This window comes from Agelaius tricolor, unplaced genomic scaffold, assembly GCF_023055355.1.
Source record: "Agelaius tricolor isolate 1412-34295 unplaced genomic scaffold, bAgeTri1.0.p SCAF_12, whole genome shotgun sequence".
In the NCBI taxonomy this organism is placed as follows: domain Eukaryota; kingdom Metazoa; phylum Chordata; class Aves; order Passeriformes; family Icteridae; genus Agelaius; species Agelaius tricolor.
The window spans coordinates 23238274-23260033 of record NW_027269272.1 but is presented as its reverse complement, the minus strand read 5'-3'; the positions used below and the strand labels follow the sequence as shown (position 1 = coordinate 23260033).

General features: G+C 42.1%; 1 protein-coding gene across 3 annotated transcripts; it reads right to left on the bottom strand.

The window, feature by feature from the left end:
• Positions 1-9422: 9422 nt before the first annotated feature.
• On the bottom strand, positions 9423-21724 carry PDCD10 (programmed cell death 10). 3 transcript variants are annotated; one of them, XM_071438132.1, is made up of 8 exons: positions 21706-21724; positions 15088-15302; positions 14434-14487; positions 12987-13104; positions 12197-12323; positions 11816-11894; positions 11421-11503; positions 9423-9907 (listed from the first exon to the last, which is right to left on the bottom strand). In XM_071438132.1, exons 2-8 carry the CDS (start codon positions 15181-15183, stop codon positions 9826-9828), a joined length of 639 nt encoding a protein of 212 aa, XP_071294233.1. In that variant the 5' UTR covers positions 15184-15302; positions 21706-21724; the 3' UTR covers positions 9423-9825. The 3 variants fall into 3 exon arrangements, with proteins under 3 accessions (XP_071294233.1, XP_071294231.1, XP_071294232.1); XM_071438130.1 differs by having other exon boundaries at positions 21571-21710; XM_071438131.1 differs by having other exon boundaries at positions 15088-15294; positions 21571-21709.
• Between the last annotated feature and the right edge of the window lie 36 nt (positions 21725-21760).

Sequence of the window (21760 nt, the reverse complement as noted above, 5' to 3'; positions counted from 1 at the left end):
AAGTCTCATCTTGAGGTGCACTGTGGTCAGGCTGCTTTAAAATGTTACTGTAGTAAAGAGAAAAATACAATAATGGTAAATTATTACATATTTAGGGCAATGATTTGCCAAGATAGGCACCACAGCTTCATTTTTTTATGTTCAATAGCTCAGAAGTTCCACCTATAAGGTAAATAAAACTTATTTAACCATATAGAGTGGGTGGGTAGCACCCTTTTTGGGTTTCCATTCCTCTCTCTGGCAAAAGGGAGCTGAACCAGCCCAGAGTTTCACCTGGAACAAAGCAGCACCTGAGCCAGCATTGCCTGGGAGGAGTTCTTGTGTCAGGGATGGTGCCACTGCTCTGGCCCAGGAGAGGAAGGAGCAGTTTAAGGTACCTGAGCATCTTCCTGCTCCAGGAAGAAAGCACTCAGCAGATGAGTGAAACAGTTCATATTTTCACCTTCCACGCAATCATTTTCTACAAATTATGACTATTTTCCCCCACTATTTGCTTCTCCCATTTTCTCCTGGCAATATAATCCATGCAGAAAATTATCCCAGCTCTTTAGCTAAAGAGATACTGACTTATTTATTTCATCTCAATTCTGAAATATTTAGTGGATACCATCTAATTTTGGAGTGTTCCCACACTGTAAATGATTTGCCTTTGCTCACATTAAATGGTTCTCATTCCAAGCACTGCAGCACTCTAAAATGTGCCATTCCCTGCCTGCAAAGCTTTCCTTTGTGCTTGGGAAATGCTATTATTATTATTATTAATTATTATTATTATAATTTTTTATTACTATTAGTATCATCATTATTATATTTTATTGATAATTTTATTATCGTTTTTATTATTATTATTAAAATTATTATTATTTTTACAGCAATGTAGCTGAACTCAGGGCCCTGTTGAGTGCAGTCCTTACCTGAGGCACAGGGAGGTTGAGGCACAGAAAATCCAGCAGGGGGTGGAGGTCGGGTGAGGTTTGGGCTGGCTGGAGCCACGTTCCTGTTTGGGACAAGGCCACCTTTGTCCCCTGCCAGTGACATGAAAGGGGCTGGGTGTTTATTTCTCAAGTGCCACACTGATGAACACGGGAGCACAGAGGATGGATTTTTCACAATAAGGTGATCCAGGAGAAAAGGAAAATGGATCCTCTATGAAACAGAAAATTACAGATTTTTTAAATTTTTATTTTATTTTATTTTTATGTGCAGAGTTGCCTTTTGAGGGATGGGGTGGAGGCAGTGCTTGCAAAGCAAGGACACAGCTTAGGAAGGAATTGCTGTGGGCAAGCAAGAGCAGCAGTCCCAGCCCCAGCAAAGCAGAGCAGATTTCCCCACACTCCAACTCTCTCCTCCAGGAGCAGCCTCTAACCCTGAAAACCCCTAAATCTTTCCATCCCAACAGCAGCAGCTCTCAGGAATGATGTTCCACTGCCACCCTTGGTCTAAGGAAAATGTCAAACCTCATTTTAGTACTTAATTACTCAATTTCCAGCACTGTCCTTCTAGTTCTCATGCTCCACTGCCCATAGTGTGAGTTCTTGTGTCCAGTTTGAAGTTATTTCACTGAGAGAAATCAGCCTAAAAGCAGCTTTTTACCATGGAGACTGAAAGAGAATTGTAGGTGTGTTATGTGTGAGAGATGTAGCTTGAGGGTTGGCTTTTCCAGCTCTAATAGCTCAGGGATAAAATTCATACAGAATGATCTCTCTGCTTTCTGCTGCTAATTCAGCTACAAAAATCTGAGGGATGCAACAGCTTTCACAACTCCTTTGCTCCATGGAAGGGGAGACTTCAGCAAAGCAGGGACAGTCTGGCAGAGAGAAGGGCAGCAACATCATCCCAACAACAGGAACCATATCTAATATAGATAAAACCCAAATTCTTATCCAACCCCCACTGTGGTGAGTGACCCCACGTTTATGAATTAATATGCAAACATCTTGAGACATTATTTGAATGTTTAACTAATTTGTAATCATCATCCCCTGCCCCCCCAGCAAAAAAAAAAACCCCAAAACAAACCCACAAGACTAATGCTCACCACTTGGGATAGTTTTCAGAGGTCAAGGAAACAAACGTTAAGTCCATGTTTTTAATTAATTTCTAACACATAATTCTCCTCCAAATGGATTTTGGAAAGAGAGAAGTAACAAGTCTTGCCTGCAAGGCAGACAAGCAGCAGGAGGTGCAGGTTTTGAATTGGCTTTTATGGAGTCAGAGAACCCACAAAGCTGCCAGCTGCTAAAATTTAGTTCTGGGTACTCAGTTTGGAGAGACAGACAATCCAGAGATGAGCAGAAGCAACAGCAGTTTGCAGCTGAACCGTTCCTAGCAAAATCCATTTACTTTAGGCATTTTTGATGATGAACTTTTCCACTTGCTGCTGGAGTGGGGCTGGAAGGACAGTGACTGATGGCTTGGGGAAGGGCTGGAATGGGAGCAGAGCACAGAGCACAGCCCAGTGGCTGCTGCAGTGGAAATAAATGTGTGTGGAGGTGTTCCTGTGCAAAGCAGCCCCATCCATCCTCAGCAGCCTCAAAGGCTTTGGAAATAAACACAAAGTCTGGGCTGAGGCTGAGGGCAGGGCAGGGACCCAGGGCACTCTCCAGCCCCAAACCCAGCGACCCCATCAGCTTCACTTTGCAGCCTGTAGAAATAAAGGATGGTTTTGTACCAAATGCATTAAATAAACTGTCAGTAGGGGGTTTAGCACCTGGTCCTTCTCTACCACTAAAAATCGCAGGAGGAGGATGTGGATGCTGCTTGTTTTGGCCCAAAAATGGGGTAAACAAAGCAGCACCAGCTCCCCCTGAGGGCTTTTGCTTTCCTCCCTCACTGGGACACCAGCAATGTCCCCCTGGGCTCCTCATCCTCGTGGAGCACAGCCTGGGGCAAGGTCACACATCACACCTGACACCTCAGGAAACAAGAATTGGCCAAGGAGCAGCTTGGATCCTTAACTGCTGCAGGTGCCAGCCTTGCTGTTTAACTCCTGTCTGCCAGACAGAGTGCAACAGGAGCTTCCACACCTCAGCTCTCCTCTCCTCGTGCATTACTCTGCTCATGCAGCTTGCTGCCTTCTGTTGGCAGGGAATTACAGAACCATTATTGCATGTTCATGAGAAAAAGCTCCAGATAGCAAGAGGTCAACAGGTTGAGCTTCACTCTGGCACTGTCAGCAGTTGGCACTGCTCGTGTTTCATGACAAAAAAGTCTCTCTTTATGCTGGAAGGAACAAAAAAACTCCACACTTTGCTTTTATGTCTTGGTAATGCAGACATTTGGTTTTGAAAAGAGCAGCTCAGTTCTCATTCAAATAAAAAATACTGACTTGCACAAGGCCTTACTGTTAAACGTTTGCTTTGGGTTTATATTTAAAGTCATGTAAAAAAGGCAGGCAAAACTCAGCTGAATTACATTTTCTTTGCCCCTTATGCTTTGTAATTCTTACTGAATAGAAATGAGGTGGGATTTTTTTTTCTCCCATTACCTGCAGCAACCACAGCTCTTTGTGGGGCTTCAGAGTGCATTAAATTTGTGTCTGACAAGACTCTACCCAGGCTCCTTAAATACTGGGGCTGGGCTAAAGGATCACAGGGGGATTTTATTTAGATGTGGCCATGGCAGAGATTGTGCAGATCCAGAGGATTGAGGGGGTTCCCCATCCCTGGAGGTGGCACTCGGTGCCCTGGGCTGGTGGGGATCAGCCAAAGATTGAGCCCAACTTTGGAGCTCTTTGCCAACCTCATCACCTGTGATTCTGAGAGGTTTTCTTCTTAACCTTCTCAGGCAATATTTATTGTCCTTGCTGCATTACAGCCTTGAAAGGAATTTCTGCTCTCCCATTCCAAACCACTCAGGAAAATTCTGTTTGTCACTCATTAAGCAGCTGTAGAGAACCACACAAAATTATTAATACCACAGGGCTGTGCAAACAGCAGGGAAAAATTGGTTACCACATCTTCCTCAACAAGCAAGGTAAAATCCTTCCAATTAACATTTTAGTTAAGAAATTCACTCACCATGCCTTTTCTTAAAGGTTGTAGCTCAGTCTTTTAATTTTTTTCACAGCATTTTTCACTGTGGCTCTATTGCAGATTAGATACCCAGCAGCAAGAAGGAAAACTAAGTGAATTATACTTTTAGCTCATACTTTATTCTCTTTACTTTAAAACTTCAGGAACTCAGGCATCCATTTCACCCATCATTTATCCTTGGAGACTAAGGCAGCTTCAGGGAAAAAAGCAATTACCTACTATGGAAAGTCTAGGAGTTACAATTATGAAATAATAAAATGTCAAAGACATGTCTAATTTAGATATAGGGTTTTATACTCAGCTTAGTGAAACAGTGCAAAATATTCTCTGAAATTTCTCCATCCATCAGCTGGAATCACTCCTTTGACTGTGATACCAAATGCAAATTCACAAGTGTTTATACAGCAGATCAGAGCGTGCATTAGAAATCAGCAATTGAAAATCTATTTTGCTTACCTTGTCACCAATAATGGGATTACAGCACTAAAAAAAACAATTTTCCTTCTGGATACACCAAGTAGAACACTTCTGTCTCCAGAGAGAGTAGAACACAATTTCCTTTCCTCTTGGTTCTTGGAGGAATTTAATGTCTCTTCCTATCAGTGTCATTGACAGTCCCCCAAAACCAACCCCACCTCCCCCCATGGCCACCTCTGGGCACTGCTCAGCAAAGGAATCCTCATGATTGATAAACCTTTAACAGCAAGACACAGATTCCAAAGGAGCAGCAGCAGCAGAGTGTAACCAAACTTTCCACTGAAGCTGTCTGAGCACAGTGATCTTTACCCAACACCACAAGGTTCCCTGGGATGCTCAACTTCTGAAGTGCAAATTGTGGCTGTGTGCTGCCAGGGAAAGCCTTGTGATCTTCACATGGGGATAAGCAGCACTGCCAGGTGGCAGAGAGAGGGAAGAGATAAAACCTTTTATCATACAATCACAGACTCAGATAGTGCCCAGGTGTGGCAGTGCTGCCCAAATTCACAGCCTTGCACCTCAGGTGCTGCTGAGCTCCACTCCTGACCCTTCAATGAACATTAAAGCCACGAACTTGCCCAAATCAGGCAAAAATCATTATGAGGATGCCAAGCTCGACGGGGGAAGAGATGCCAGTGACCAGCAAGGAGCCAGTCCTGTGCTGTCCCCTCACTGTAGGAGTGCTTGGTGTGACAAGGTGCTCCCTGAGCTGTCACAGCAGCCAGGCTGGATGGGACAACGGGGACAAGGTGCAAAGTCAGAAATCAGGGAGAAAATGCTCAGGAAATCCAGCGAGCAAACCTGGGGGGAAGCATCCTGCATTGTCTGTGTCACAGCCTTGTGGGGCAGGAGAGGCACAGGGAAGCCCAGGGACATCTCCAGGTGAGCCAAACCTCCTCCTCTGCCTTGGAGACAACAGCACCACCGAGTTTTGCAACAAAATTCAAGCTTGTGTTACAGCATGAGGAAAAAATTGTTTTGTCTCAGCCTCAAAGGAGCAAATTTAGCATTGCCCAACACCTTGTTTTGTTTAGAGGTCCAAGCCCTTGGGACTGTGCATCTGTAAGAAGTGAAGCCCATGGTGGTACGAAATTCACTCCAGGACTAAGTGAAGAAAAGGGGAAAAGAACAGTTGGTTGTGGCCAAGGTTAGTGAATTCTTCATCATAAATTAAATTTATGCAGCATATTAAACTTCAATCTTTGAAGAGTTTTTTTATCCTTTCAGACTGTTCTAAAATGACATCTAACAAAAGGTGTGAGGACAAAGAAGCTGGCTTTAAAAGAGAACTGGGCAGATTTAGGACCAACATTCTCCAGTACCTTTTAACTTCTGTAAGAGAAGCCAAATGACCCAGGAGCATCTTTTCAGTCCTGTTTTTTAGCACCAAGGCTGCTGCTAGGGAACCCCATTCCCTACTATTCCCTTTCAAAAGCAACATCAGCCCAGATGTGCGTGAGGAAAAGCAGAAGAGCGAACAGTGCCAAGGCCCAGGCTGATGTGGCCCAGCTCCCAGCACACTCTGCCTGCAGTGCTTCCCCAAAGGGCAGGCCTGGGGGAAGATGAGCCAGGCTGAGCAGGGCAAAGCAAGAATCTCAGGCACAACTGCCAGGGCCTCCTCCAAGGGCAAGGGATAATCACTGCTCTGCCCAATCCAGCTATTACCACTGCACACTCACTCCAGTCTGAAGGGGAAATCGAATAAATGCAGCAATCTAAAGCTTAGATCTGTGGCAAGTTTGTCTTGACAATCTTCCCTTCCTTCCCCACCCAAGTGAGAGAGGCAGAGCCTCTGGAAAGTGAGGAGGTAACACCTGCAGAACAAACAAGGCTGCCTTGGACACACAGTGTGAGATCTGAACAGCACATTATTAAAAGGAGCACTGTGGTGGGGATCCAGATAAAATAATGTTTAATCCAGACTGACACTATCTGCTGGGGCTTGTGATGGTGGTCACAGGGGTCCCAGGATGAGGGAAGAGACGAGGATCTGAACTCCATGTTTCAGAAGGCTGATTTATTATTTTATGATATATATTAAAATTATACTACAAGAATAGAAGAAAGGATTTCATCAGAAGGCTAAGAATAGAAAAAGAATGGAATGATAACAAAAGCTTGTGTCTCAGACAGAGTCTGAGCAAGCTGACTGTGACTGGCCATTAATTAGAAACAACCACATGAGAGTAATTTCAGATGCACCTCTTGCATTCCACAGCAGCAGATAATCATTGTTTATATTTTGTTTTTGGGGCTTCTCAGCTTCTTAGGAGAAAAAAATCTTAAGGAAAGGATTTTTCAGAACATGTGTCTGTGACAGGTGCTGGCTGGAGCCAAGGAAGGTCTGACACCAGGACACTGTGAGGTTTCCCACTCACCACTTGCCCTCAGCTCAAGATAAACCTTGCCCTGAGCTGGGCACCTGGCACCTCTCACAGACTTGGACACAAATCTGGGGATCAGGATTAAAGCTTCCAGCCAAAAAAAAGCCAGCCTAAGCTCTTCTTCACTTCGTGATAGGCTGAGGAAAATCAAAACAAGTGATTAAGACGGTTCTTTGCTTCATTAACAAATATACAAAGTTTTATTTTGTTTATTAGATTGGTTTTCTGTATGTTAACATTATCATAGCAGTTATAACCCACATTCACAGCAGAAATTTTCTAAGAGCATTTTGCAACACTAACTGCTGTATCAGAAATCCTTAAGAGAAACTTATCTTTTAGCTACTCAGGTAACTTGGATAATAAAGTGCAAAACCACAATAAAATTTGACAGACATATGTCCCAGCTCATATTCAGTGGAAAAGAAAGGTTTATAAGACCACTAGATATGGATTCACTGCACACAACAGAAGAGTGTGACCTGAAGACACCAGTTTTCAAGTTTTCCCATTACCAGACATTGATTACAATGAATAATTTTCCATTACTTTTAAGGGTAACATAGAGAAATCACAATGAGGTTATAAATAAAACAGAACACATTGGCCAGACAACCTGAAGCTTAGCCCTGTATTTGGTACCTTTTACCCAATAAAGGTTTTGGGAAGAACTGATGAACAGGAACAGTTCATTTCTTGATGAAATAGCCTCTGATTTGACAAGGAACCAACTGGCAGGACATAACACAGCAGCTCGTGTGGGACACAAGTCTTAAGTGGATTTTTTATATGTATTTTTTACCACCCATAGACATAGACATGGTCTCATTCAACTTAGGATTGCCAGCACTAATTGGCAATTGTCCTGCTCAGTCCAAGAAAATAGAGAAAACTCAGAATATTATGGGAATCAGGTCCAATTCATAAACCACAACCCAATCTTCTGTGTTTCTCCCTCTCTACAGCCCCTACTGCAGCCTCTCCAATACCAAACACTCTTTCCAAGACAGATGAAGTATCACAAACTCCAGGGGCCTTTCCCTTCCTTCTCCCTGACTCATGGATCTTCATGAAGCCCTCTGGAGCTATGACTTAATTGAGAATCACCCACAAGGAGACTACCCAACCCTTTTAGTTACAGAATGCAACGATGCAAATTCAATATCACTCTCATTTCGTCAGCTCGAACATTGCTGTTCTTCTACCACTTGCCAAAAATGACAGCTCAGCAGGCCAAGCTTTGAGAAACACCAGAAAGTTTGAACTATAAATTGATTCTGCATCCCTTTCCTAAGCTCACTTTGCTAAGGACACAAGACACCACTGTCAGAACAGAGAACAGGCCGACCAGCAAGCTTTAAGGACCACGTCCTGCTTATAGCTCTATGTGTAACCAAAAATTGCACAACATACATTCCCAAAGAACTCATTTGTACACAATACTCTCCTTCACATTGTTCTATTTGACTACAGTCAGTGCTCTCATCGAGGAAACAATTCCATGCACAAATAGACAGCAGAACATCCAGTGCTATTTGGGAGGCTGCAGTTTGCATTTTCCTCCCTTTTTGATCCTTTCAGGTCAGCAAATGCAAGGACCCAGCTGTTGTACCTGGGATAAGGCACTTGCCCCAGATGAGCAGTACAGCACCAGGCCAGTGTGCCAGACCATCTGCAGGGACCTTTTCTTCACCATTTACAGCCAAACAAGGAATAGTTCTGGAGCAATTGTGCTCTTTCAGCCTGGAGTGCTCCTCCTGCAACAGCTTTCAGAAGCTGCTTCACATTCTCCCCTAAACTTCCTAGTAATGGCTACAGATTTTGCAAACTTCCAGAGGTTTATTCTATTTCCAAATCAGCTCGAGGTGCACTTCCAAGGGATTCGTCAGAACTTGTGAAACATCACCAGGACATCACAAAGAGAAAATTTCCACCTGTCCAGCAGCAGCTCTTAACCATCTACACAGCCAAGGTTTGTCAGTCGAGGTCTCACATGATTTCAATTCCCTGAAAAAACAAAGTTGCCTTATGGCATGCATAGTATAGATATCACTAGTGCTACCTGGAAGAGTTCTAGCTCCAATCCTCCTCCCTCCCAAAGGGGACAAATTCAAACCCACTTATCTGAATAGTTTTAAATTCAATCTTTGCTGCATATATTTCAAATAAACCTGTGCTCCAAACCTTGGAATAGCCTAGGAAAAAAAAAAAAAAACCCTGTGAACTCGCCACTAACAGAAGACTAAGAAAGAAGTGAGATCTAGTTTCTATCAAAAACAAAAGCACATCTCACTTCTGGGTTTATTTATTACTTTCTCAAAGACATTTTAATATAATTGTTCTGATATTCTGGTCTAGATAACAGCCAAAATCTCAGTTTTAAGGAAAACCCCTCATTTTACACTGATTTGAACTCCCGGTAGCTTTAAGCACCCAAATAATTTTAATTTCTTTTTCTATTGAATGAATGTTCTGCAGTTCTAGAAAGATGAGTTATGCACTTTTGTTCACATACAAAAAGACAGTCTAACAGATGTAAACTATTTATTGAATATTTGCCACCAATATTGTTAAATACATAATCTTGCAGTTTTTCGCTTTCAAGTTAAAATGTCAGAAACAGAACACCAAATATTTACAATTCTTGTAAGGAATGTTACATAATGACACATTAAGGCGTAAATTCTTTTGGCTTATAATTCTGAAAAGAATGATAATAGCAAAAAGTGATGCAAAATCTTTCTTGTGAGATTATGATTAAGCTACAATGTTTTACAAAAATATGGTGTAAGATGGCAATAATCCCATTCAAAATCCTGCATTAGGCCCCTCGAGAGGGGCTGATAATTTATACAGTCAAAACTTTAAAATTTACATATAAAGGTACCCTATCCACCATTGAAAAGTACAACTCTCAACATATACAGTTTTCAGGCCACAGTTTTGAAGGTCTGGAGTATCAAGTTGGTTTGATGAATTAGTCGGTTGGCACTTATGAACACATTTATTGCCCTGTGGAAAGAGAAGAATATTGCTTCAGACACTTCCAGAAACATGGCAGTGGAGAAAGCCAGCATCACTGGCACCCAGCATTGGAGGACTGGAAGCACAGGGGTGTTCCACCCTGTGCTGACCTACCTGAAGCTCCCTGCTGGCAGCCAGCCAGCCTCATCTGCATAGCTAAGCCCAGGAAGGCTGCCTTGATTTGGCAGGAATTTAGAAAGAATTTGGCTCTCTGTCATCACTGACATCTCAATCCTTTCCTTTCCTTCTGGGATTCAGATAACCAAGGGAAAACCACGGAGCAGATGACTGGGGCTTGGAACCAGATGATCTTTAAGGTCACAGCCATTTTCTGACTCTGACTGTTAAACACCTTTCCCAAAGCTGAGCTGTTCACCCCTTAGGAATTCCAGAATTGGCAACTCTTCCCTCAGGGAATACTAAACGTGCACACATGTGACAGCAACACACTATTTCAGTTACCTTTCTGCACAGAAAGGTGTGGGGTCACACAAGTTTTCTGCTCAGGAATGACGCCTGAGCATGGCTTGTGTTTAGTGCTGGGGGCAGCAGGGATCTCACCCCATGTGCAGCTCAGACAGAAATTCCTCCTGACTTCCCCAGGAGAGCAAATACAGGATGGAATTTCTTACACTACTGCAAATAATTAACACACTTTAAGCTGAAGCTCACACAGTACTTCTGTCCAGGAAGCAAAGCTACTAAAGCCTGAACTTCTCATTTTGGTATCAAATTTAGCCCCAATTTCAGGGGAAGGAGAGAAAAACAAGAATGCTTTGATGGGAACAGGATTGTACTCCCAGCTGGTCTCAAGACTTTTCTCTCCTTTATAATGCACCATCTCCTGGGTGTTTTCAGCCTTTGCCAAGCTCAACAAGAGCTGACATCAAAGTTGGTTCCATCTTTAAAACAGAACATTTTGGCTCTGTCAGAATCTGAGGGGGACCCATTCATCCTCCAAAAGAATCACTACAGTGAATGATACAGGAATAATGACTGCAAAACCCAAGGTGAAGACCTGGAAAAAGCCTCAGTTTGAGGGCTAAAATGCTCAGCTAGAAAAACATTCAGCTGAATCATTCCAGATACTGTGAGGGTCTATAAAGAAAGGCCAATAAAAATGTAAATCAAAGAGAACCCTGCACAGATGTTTTGTATTTGCAAATGATACTTCAAATAGGTAAATTACTTTTCTCAACCAAAAAATCCATAATTTCTTTGTCCTTTTATATGCACTGAAAAAACCCACACAGGGCCAGGAAATTTAATTTCTCATTCAAATTCAAAACTAACAGCACACATGGATGTTACATGGTGGTGAATTTAACAATTTTCCCTTTCCTCAAAGGCAAAGAAACAGCATTTTAAAGCATCCATGGTAATGAGAGGACATAGGAAAGGAAATAATTAGGCAACTCCTAAAAGAGGCAGCTTATGCCTGTCCTATTTTCCTGTTAGGCATTATGTAAATCTTGAAACAACAGGACAAAAGCATACTTACTTTCCATCTTTAAAATAGGTTTTCAGAGTATCACTGAAACTTTTGGAGTATTTTACAAACTCTTTCTTTTGGTGCTCAAGTGCCTAAAAAAACAAAAACACCGGGAGCAGAGTCTTAGTTCACATATTTCTGGGTGCAGTGAGAACCTTGAGGTTTAACTGATCAGAAGATTAATTAATGTTACATCAGGAATAAAAATTTTTGGGTTTTTTTTCCTTTAGAACAAACAAAGAAGAATAATTTTTTCTCTGGAATTCCTGAGACCCATCATACAACCTTTCTGTTGTTAAAGCATGGTCTCATTGACCAGCTAAGCTCTGCTGTTCATCCTTGGATCACAACAATATTTCTTGTGTTGCTATTAGAAATATTGGATGAAGAGCTGGTGCACGTACCCGCCGGTTCTGATACTGGTATTTCTTGAAGACATTATTTACTGTGTCAAGGAGCTCCTTTATTGCACTTGCAATGTCCCTGTTGGGCAAGAAAAAGAGAATTTCAATATCCTCAGGAGATCCCATGAAATGCTGGAATTGAATCCTTTTCCAGCACTCAAGTATTTCTCAGGGCAGTCCCTACAGAGGAAATGTCAGACATGATGGAGGAGACCAAATTCAGCAAGTTTGGTCAAGTAACATCCTCATCATTTCTAAGTGGGATCAGGCTGTCTGGCAATGGGAACAATGCTGCTACACCTACAGAATTTCAACATTTAGACCTAAATACAAGAAGTTTGACCTCTCCACCTGCAGCAAAACCCATCATATTGTACTTACTTGATTGTCTGAAGAAACCTCACTCTGTCATTGATCTCATCTGGAATCTTACTAAGAATTTGTTTAAGTGCTCGTGCCTTTTCATTAAGATCTTGGAATTCAGGTTCAGGTCTTTCAATCATATACTCTGTCAAAAAGAACATATTCAAAACCACCATTAGTTTGTCCTGAAGTCTGTAGTGACAGCTAAAAACACGATACAGAATGCAGCAGGATTGCCAGGGTGAATGTGAAGGTGAACAGCAAAGAACTGCAGTGAATAACCCCTGTGTGAATCAGAACAATGCATCTATCACCTTCATTACTGCATGGTGGAGAAAGAGCCCATCTTACTTTATTTGAGACATTAAAATCATCAAATTCAGTATTAAAATAACTTAAAGCCTGCAGTATATTCTCCTTCTGTGACAGTGTAACTGCTGCTTTTAATTTGAAGTAGGGAAAAAAAAAAAGAGGATGTTATACTCCATTATTTGCCTTTTCCTGGTTGTTAGCATTGCAAAAGGTGAACTATGCACCCATAAAAACCTAGTTCTGAACATTCATAAAAACACAGCTCTGAACATTCATTTTCTTTCTTTCCTTCTCTTATTAGTCAAGTGTGGTTTTAAGGGAAATTTAATTTCTCCTATAGCAGTATTCAAAAATACAAAATTTCTTCTACCACGCTGAGAAAATTCTACTAAGAAACAAATAATCTCTTCTGAAAAAAAAAGAAGAAATAGAGAATTGCATGTTCCTAGTTAAGAGTGTAATTAAAAATACAGTTATCCAACACAGGTTTTATTACCTTCTACATCATCAGCTGCCATACGCAGAAGAGACTCTGTGAAATTCACATCCACACTTTTCTTCTCCAGAATTTTCATGATGATGTCCTGTGTAAGACCTGGATTTTCTTTTTCAGCCTGTAAAGCAGAGAAATTTTCTATTTTTAAATATGCAAGACCTGGACATTGCAAGCACCAAGATTTTCATGGAAATTGTTTCAGACACTGCAGGAGTTTGCTAGGAACTTTGAATGTCTAATGGCTTTAGACCAGTAGATTATATTAAAAACATTTTTCCACTACAAAATTCGTTTTTCTTGGACTACATCATTGATTTTGCATGAGCAACTTTTCCAATAAGCCTTTGCACTCATTTTAATTTGAGTAAGAAAGGTTTTAATAAATGCCTCTATCCTGTTATATTTTCATAAACAATAAGCTTTGAGACAAAGATATGGTATCCCCTGGAATTGAATTCACTCCAACACAGGTGCTACTCCCCCACCTTCCCCATGACATTTATAAATGTGCCTCTCATGAATCACATCATATGCTCAGACATCATCTGGGAATTGCTCTTTCAGAAAAAACCCAGTTTTTGATTGATGACATATCTAAGTACAGAGCTGCATTAACACTGGAGCTGTTCACATCACCTGTGCTGCTACCAAAAACCTGCTCTGTGTGGAAGAAAAATGAGCCTCTGTGGGCTTTTTAGCTGGCACTACCATTTTTACCAACATCTCAGTTTAACATTATTTGCATCCAGCTTAGCTCCTTCCCACCCATTGTGAAAGCACACAAAACCAACCTACACTTGTAGGAGCTCACTTTGAGACTTCAGCCCATCAAGGTGCATTAGATTTAAGTGCAGGAACAGGGAAGTATCCCAGATTTGCACAGCTCAGATATGTCATGCCTGCCATTATTTTGTTTCAATATTTGAAAAGATCACCACTTCAATAAAGCAATGTAAAGGAATATCTGTATTTTCACTCCTTAGGAATACAATGGAAAAGTCCGAAGAATCTTTTTTTTCCATTTACTGCTGGATTTCTACACAAACACTGAACTTCATCCACAAAAAAATCCCATTACCACTCACTTTGTAAACCAATTTCAAAGTCTGCTACGTGCCTATTGCTCATGAGAGCCTATTCTACAAATCTTGTGGGTTTTAGACTAAGTTGATTATTTATTCACTGACTGCTCCCTCATTTAAGCTTTTGTTCTATATGGACAAGAGAAGAGTCAGTTTAAAATTGCTCATTCAGATTTCTACTCATGACATCTGCAGACATCTCAAACTTCCAGTTCATGCAATTGTCTCCACTTTATTTTTAGACTACTGGATCAAGGATGAAGTCTCAGATAAAAAGACAAGGAAACAAGAGAGCTGACCTTTTAGCTTCATCTTACACAGCTTACTTTTGAAACAACCATTTTTCCATGCAAGTTACTTCTCACCTTAATAAAAGCTGCTCTCAGTGTCTGAGCTGCAGACAGATTTACTCTTTCTAGCTGCAATAAAAGTTTAGAATGAATTATTAGCATTCTGTTGTTATCAGAACAAAACAAATCAAGTGATCACACCTTGCCCCATAAAGCAGAATGGGAAGGGGGATTGACAGAAGCTTTCAAATTGCTGGTCTCACTTCAGAGATACTCTAAAGTTAATCCCAAAGGAAAGAGTTCCCCCCCACAAATGAAAACAAAAATCACTGGATGTATTTTGCAGCAAAAGTCCAACAGAAGATTGTGAGAACATCTTGGCAAGCTCTGATATTCAGAGAAAAACAAATATTAAATTACAACCATTAGCAGTAAAATTAAAATGCATCAAGCTGTTCACAGGTTTGACTGTGTGCTATTTCCTGCCAGAGAACACCAGAGCTGGCATTTTTGGCAAAATCCTGTGTTAAAGGTAAGAGAAAAGCTCAGGACCAAGACAACCAGCAACCTTTGATGAGCATGAAACTATTGCTGGCAAGAAGGGTGAAACAATGCAGAGAGAGAAGATGTGTTAGACAAAGCTTTCCCAAGATGAGCTTTCCCATGTTCCTGTGGCCTCATTTCCCACACAAAGGGGATTACTGCATTCCAAGGTAAACTGGAGCTCACCTCATTGAAGACAGGGTACATAACAGCATAGAGAGGCATGGAAACCATAGAAGTGGTCTCTGCTTCATTCTTCATCTCTTCCATTGTCATCCTCATTCAAAGAGCCACTTCTCAAGGAAAACACTATAGAAGCAAAAAACTCCTCATTCACTGAAATGTCTCTTCTTTTTCCTCGTTGTGCAAGAATTCTTGAAGAACTTGGGAAATCTATTGCCCTTAGGGTGTGTGAGAAAAGAGAAAACAAACATACACAATTACAAATGCTCAAGAAGGGACAAGTTCTAAAAATGACAAGGCACAGATCAATGTGAGTGCTACTGTGTAAAAACCAGGGATTTCCTATTACATGAGTCAAGTAAACATGGAAGGACCACTTGGTGTAACTTCAAAACCCTAACAGAAATCTATCAAATGAATATTTTAAAGAAAAGGTGCTACCCCATGTGTTTTCCCCTTCAAGTTCTTATGGAATCAATTCTCCTGAAAGCAGGGATTTTATGTGCTATTTACAAAAATCTTGCCACCACTCATAGGCAGCAGCATAAGGTTGCTGACAATTCCCATCCAGGAAAAACTTGGAAAGTGCTATATGGAGCCCAAGCCTCATCCAGATGCATTGTGACTATTAAAACTACCTATAAATAGGTATATTTATAAATACTCCCTATTGCACAAGCATCAAGCTGTGATTCTGCTGGAGATCAGTGCCTACTTTCCACCCATCTGAATGTGAACACTGCATCTTTGGTTTTATATAAGCTGAAGTCATGTTTCCACTCAGGGTGTGCCACCAGCTATGTTAACTCAATGGAAAATTATTGTTCCAGTAACTGAACCTCTGTTTTGGAAGTTCTCCACCCAGCCCAGCTCATCATATCCATCACTGCTCAGACTCAGAAATTATGTGGAAAAGAAAAAAGGTCACCTTACAGTTGATAAAAAGCCCTTGTTCCAGCCTGCTGTATTTTCTCTTAATCAGATTCTTTAAAAAATATTTTATATGGCATAATTGAGTTTAAAGACCTGAAGTCCAAGTCAGAAATAAAGATAAAAAGAAAGATATTAAGCTTTTTAATTTTTAGATTTGCTTGGAGGATTTAATGCACTAGAGGAAGGATTTTTCCTCCTAGCAAGCTCCAGACACCTGGCATTTGCATGTCTGTGTAATTTACTGACATTTTAGTAGAAAGTGAAAAGAGTGAAATGGTAAGAAACAGCAGAAACTCCTCCAGCAATCAATATCCCTTCCTGAGAGTATGAACAGGTTAAGAACATGCCAAGACATTTCTTTCAGCCATATCCCTCATTATGCTCTGCACTGGCTGAAGATCTTCAGGCTGTTTAAACAGAAGAACAGGTATTTTTTGTCCAGAGCAGATCTATAATTGTTTAGCCATAATTATACAAGTGAAATTTGTTAGTGATTACAGTCAGCACAGAGAAGAAACTGGATGACTACAAATGACTACAAATCTTGTGCATTTCTCTTTTGGGACAAGTAAAAGCTGAAGGAAAATTCCATATGACTACAATAAAAACTTTATACAAGTCTTCTAACATGGACTGCAAAACCTCCCTTTGTTCCTCTTGCTGTTCCAGCCTCAAAGTGCCACAGATGAGCTGATTCCTCCAGCTCCAGAAAAGGCTTTAGAAAAGGGTCTGGATGGATGAAATCCATCCACAGGGATGGAACTGCAATAATCAGGGGTCTCACAACTTCATCACCCACCCCTGGTATTTTAGAGCTGTCAAGAACATGGAGGAATACAAGTGAATATTCATCATTCCTCCAAAAGTGGAGTGTTTTCCCAAGAACTTGTTTCAGTTACATAAATTCATGCCAGGTCTGCTCACATGGGGGGAGGGAACTTGTCTGAACAAGTTTTCACTCCCTACTGCAGGTACAAGCTGTCCCATTTATTATCCATGTGTATTCCCTGCTGGATGGAGATTTGGGGTTTTTTTGCTGTTTAATTCCTCCTTTCTGGAAGTTCAGTGAATGTCCACTCACACATCTGCATTCACAGATGAATTTATAGCACATTTTTATATCTGTAGTCTCAGAGTAACTTTTTTAAATAGTTAAATCAGGTCACTGAACATTGTTCTACCCAAAAGATTTTTATCACAGGAAGAAGGGCAAAAAAGGACAAAATTGCCATTAGATATAATTACTTTGTTTTTATGGGTTAGCAGTATCCACACACACCCAAAAGGAAATACTAAGTGAAATGATGGATTTTTATGATGATGAAAACCTATTACACTGTGAGCTACCATGAAGAACTCATTTTCTCCTGAAGAACCATAAGCTATTGTTACTAATCCATGGTACACTTAAAACCCTCATATAAAAACAATTATACATTATCTATTACCCCTTTTCCAGACACTGACAGTCCTAAAAAAAAAATACAACACTTGGATTTATATTAACACAAAGGATACCAATTTTGCAACTGAAGAGGTGGGTTTATATATATGTGTGCACAAGAAATATTTAAGAACACCAAATGCTTTTGTTGCCAAGGTATGAAAAGAAATATATTCAATTTATCACACTGCTTGTTAATGATTTCAGGAATCTTCCTGTTTTCCAGAAGATACACTGGGAAGCATCACAGTGGCATGAAGGACCTGTGACTGCTAAAATTCTCAAACTGTTTATATTTACAGTCAGGAATCAACTTCACATCTTTTGGATGCAACTTACTTCAGTCTTTGCTAGTGTTAAATAGAAAGAATAATTATCTTTACAAAGACTCTGTGTTCATTGTGTCACTGAAAGTCATTTTGTCATAGCTGCACTAAACCACATCCAAACACCCTTGAAGGTGGTCTCAATCCTGATTAGGGAGCAAATCCTCATGAAAACTGAAGTTTCTGTTCTATTTAGATCAATTATCAGCAAGTCTACTAACCTGCAAAATGGCCTGACTCAAGGCAGTTTAATGCACATTATCAGCAGCAAGGAGGAGCTTTCAGCATTTCTTTTAGGATGTGATCAAAAGCAGCTCAGCACAGCTGCCAGACTTCCTGACAGTGTCTTGGAACAGCTTAACTTCAGTTCCTCCAATCCCAAAAGAGCCTTTTCTTTGAGAGGAGTTTACCCTAGTTTCATCTGTCATCTGCTGTATTTGACATTCTCAAAAAAGGTGGGAATAAGATTCCACAAGAAAGTGATTTATTAGGACAGCAGAGTGGAGAAAATCCTGGAAAACTGTAAGATCAGGTGTTACTCTGCTGGCAAACTTGTTAATTGGTCAGAGGGGGCAGATGAGGAGAAGGCAGCAGGACAGTGGCAAACACTGAGCTGAGTGTCAGCCTGACCCCCCTCTGTGCTCCAGGGACCCCCCAGACCCAAATCTTTGGGGGTGCAATGAGGGAATGGACAGAATGACGCAGGGAATTGAAACACAACCTGCATTTGCCAACTGTGCTAAAATAATTCAGTTAATGCAGGCCTTACTGCTCAGTCCTGAGCCATCAAACACACCAGGCTGGATTCCAGGAGATGCACTAACATGGAACACGTGCTTTCACTGTCAGGATAAATCTCACATGCTAACCTTTAAGTCTCAGCACTAAAATATGATCCCAGCCATCAGCAAACATGGAGAGAGCTGGTATATTTTAGATGAGGAATAGATTTGGAAAGGTTCTCTGACAGGCCTATTCCCCTATAGCCACCCAATGACATTTTAAATCATTCAACTGAACTTTAGCAGAAAAAAAACCCCAAAAACCCAACTCCTGCCAAGAAGGGTGAAGAGCACAGACCACCACACTCCCCAGATGGACAAGCACCATTGGCAGTGTCTAAGGTGACAATCTGCTTTGTCCAATATGTGTCATTCACTGACAGACTTTTGGTCATGCACAATCAAGCAGAGCTGCTCAATAAGAGCCCAACCATCCCCAGGTAACTACAGCAGGCAGGATCCTCCCCAAATCCACACTGCTCCCAGGCCAGGCTGAAGAGGTTTCCAGCAGAGAAAGGTGTTTGTGTAACACAGTCTTCTGAAGCAGTGCTTAAAGCCAAGAGAGCAGGCTCTCATGATTTCAACTTTTCAAGTTTTAAACCAACAGAAATATTTGGTATCAATTGGCAGGGTTTCAGCTCTGTCATCAGCAGATCTACCTCTGCACTGATGTTGTCTCTATTCCCTTCTCCAGGCTCCATCTACCCTAGATCTGCTAAGTGCTTAGACATTAATATTCTTTTTTAGAAAAATACTACAGCGGAACAAGGCCCAAGGCAGTGATTACAAATATTATTATTATTTCAGTGGTTGGCTTCTAGCAAAAAATCACAGCTCCATTCCTGCTAGAAAAGACCTTACTGCCAAGAGGTTCTGCTCCACTTTTTGCAGGGAGGATTCAAGAAGAGGTTTCACCTTTAACCTGATCTGAGATCCCTGAGTTACCAGAAAAATTCATTCAAGTCCTGGAAGAAAGAGTGGGGGAAGGGAAATAACAGCATAAATTCCATCTGAATTCAAAGGCAGAGCCTGAATCAAAATGTAAGAGCAATGTGCATGGGAGGAGGGAGTGTAGATAATTTACTACTGCTGTTGTAAAGTTTATGGAAGTAAAAAAAAAAAAAAAAAATTGTAGAATTTGCTCTTTTAACTATATACACACCCACACAACCTGTCTTGGTAACTGTTTCTATCATTAATGGTCACTTGAATTTAAAAAAAAAAACCTAACCCACACATCTTTCTTTTTCAGTCAGATGTTACCTTACCTACCACTGTATTTTAATTATCAATTGCAATTCTTTCCCATTGTATAACTTAGATTATTTGATATAAAGCTTCAAAGCTTTGTATTTCAGATACAGAATTACTTTCCTTCTTTTTAAAACTGAGTATGGGTGGATTCACTGGGATTAGCATACAGATCAAGTATTAGGATAACAATCTGTATTTTAAAATCAGCAAAGATAAAAAGAGACTTAAAAGGCATCCTACTGAACTGATTCCACATCCTGCTGATTTTCACACCAAACAGTTTCACTGCAAAGTCAATAAAAGGAATCAGCAAATAATATTGAAGTTTGAAAGTGTCTTCAAATGCCTCTCACCAGAACAGAAATGCAGTTTTCAAACATCTCCACAGACGTGTAACAGTCACCTGCAGTGAAATCCACTCTGGCAAAGCAGAACTGCTAATGCATTTGATTACTGTAAGAGCAGTTCTATGACTAATTCAGAAATGACACAGACCTGTGATAAATCCAAGATGTCTATTTTTAGAACCATATCAACTCAAAAAACAAAAACCAAGCCTAGCCTGAAGTCAGGCTTATAATTAGTCCGTGTTCTTTTGCTGGACTTCAAAATGGAAGTGATTTAATCTGTCCTAATACACCCAGTGTGTGTCTCACATGAGACCCCACAGCCTGTGCTCCAGTTCCAGCAGTCAGCAACACCAGAACTGTTATACAGCACAACTGAAACAGGTCACAGATGTTGGAATACATAACCACAACAACATATCCCCGTTTCTCTTTCTTTTTCACCTCTTTGGGAATGTGAAAGTGAAGCCATTCCTTTACCTAAAACAAATAGGTATGACACAGGTCCAAAGGCACAAAAATACATTCCAACGTGTGAACACATACCAGAGGAGAATTAGTTCCTCTGATAACAGGAACAGCACAAGGTTTCAGCCACGCAGTATGTGCGAGCTACAGGAAAAACACCAACCCAACTCACCAGTTCAGTGAGCAACTTAATGGGACACCCCAGCCCTGAACACCTGCCCCGAGTGCTCAGCCCCCAAGGGGGGCACAGCCGGGGGGAGCCTGCGGAGGAGGAAGCCCAGGATCAATCAGGCTGGAAAAGACACCCAAGATCACCGAGTCCGACCTTTGAACAAACACCACCTTGTCAACCAGACCATGGCACCCACTGCCACGTCCAGCCTCTGCTCAAACACCTCCAAGAACGGTGACTCCAGCACCTCCCAGGGCAGCCCATTCCGATGCCTAATCACCCGTTCTGTGAATAATTTCTCCCTAACGTTCAACCTACACCTCCCCTGGCGCAGGGAGGGGGAAGGAGCCGAGGCGCCCTTTCTCCCTGCCCGCCGCAGCCACCTGACAGCGCTCCGCTCCGAGAGGACGAGCTAAAAATAAATACACACAAAAATAAAACACATCCGGGCCTGCGCCCGCCGGGCCCGGCCCGAGCGAACCAGCACCAGGCCGGGAACCCCGGAGCGGGGCCAGGCCCCGGCCCCGCGGCCGCGGGAAGGGCGGGCAGAAGGACAAGCCCTGGGCGCTGCCTCAGGGCCGGAGGAAGGAGGTCACGGCCCGGTCGGGAGGGGAAGGGACACCCCGCGCACCTTCCCCGCACGCCGAGGCCGCCCTCAGCCGCTTCCTCAGCCCGGCCGCCCCTCTCGCAGCCCCGGAGGGCGCGGCGGGCCCCGCGTCCAGCCCGCGAGAGCCGGGCAGGGCAGGGCTCGGCACCTCACCTGCCCCGGCCCGCCGAGCCCCCGCTGCTCCCGAGGGGCTTCGCCGCTGCCGCCGCCGCGCCGGAAGCGCCCGCGAGGAGCAGGAGGAGCAGCAGGAGGAGGAGGAGGAGGAAGATCCGCGGTGTTACCACACACCAGGCGTTGTCCGGAACCGCGCGCGGGGCCCTGGGGCTCGTAGTCCGCCCTCCGC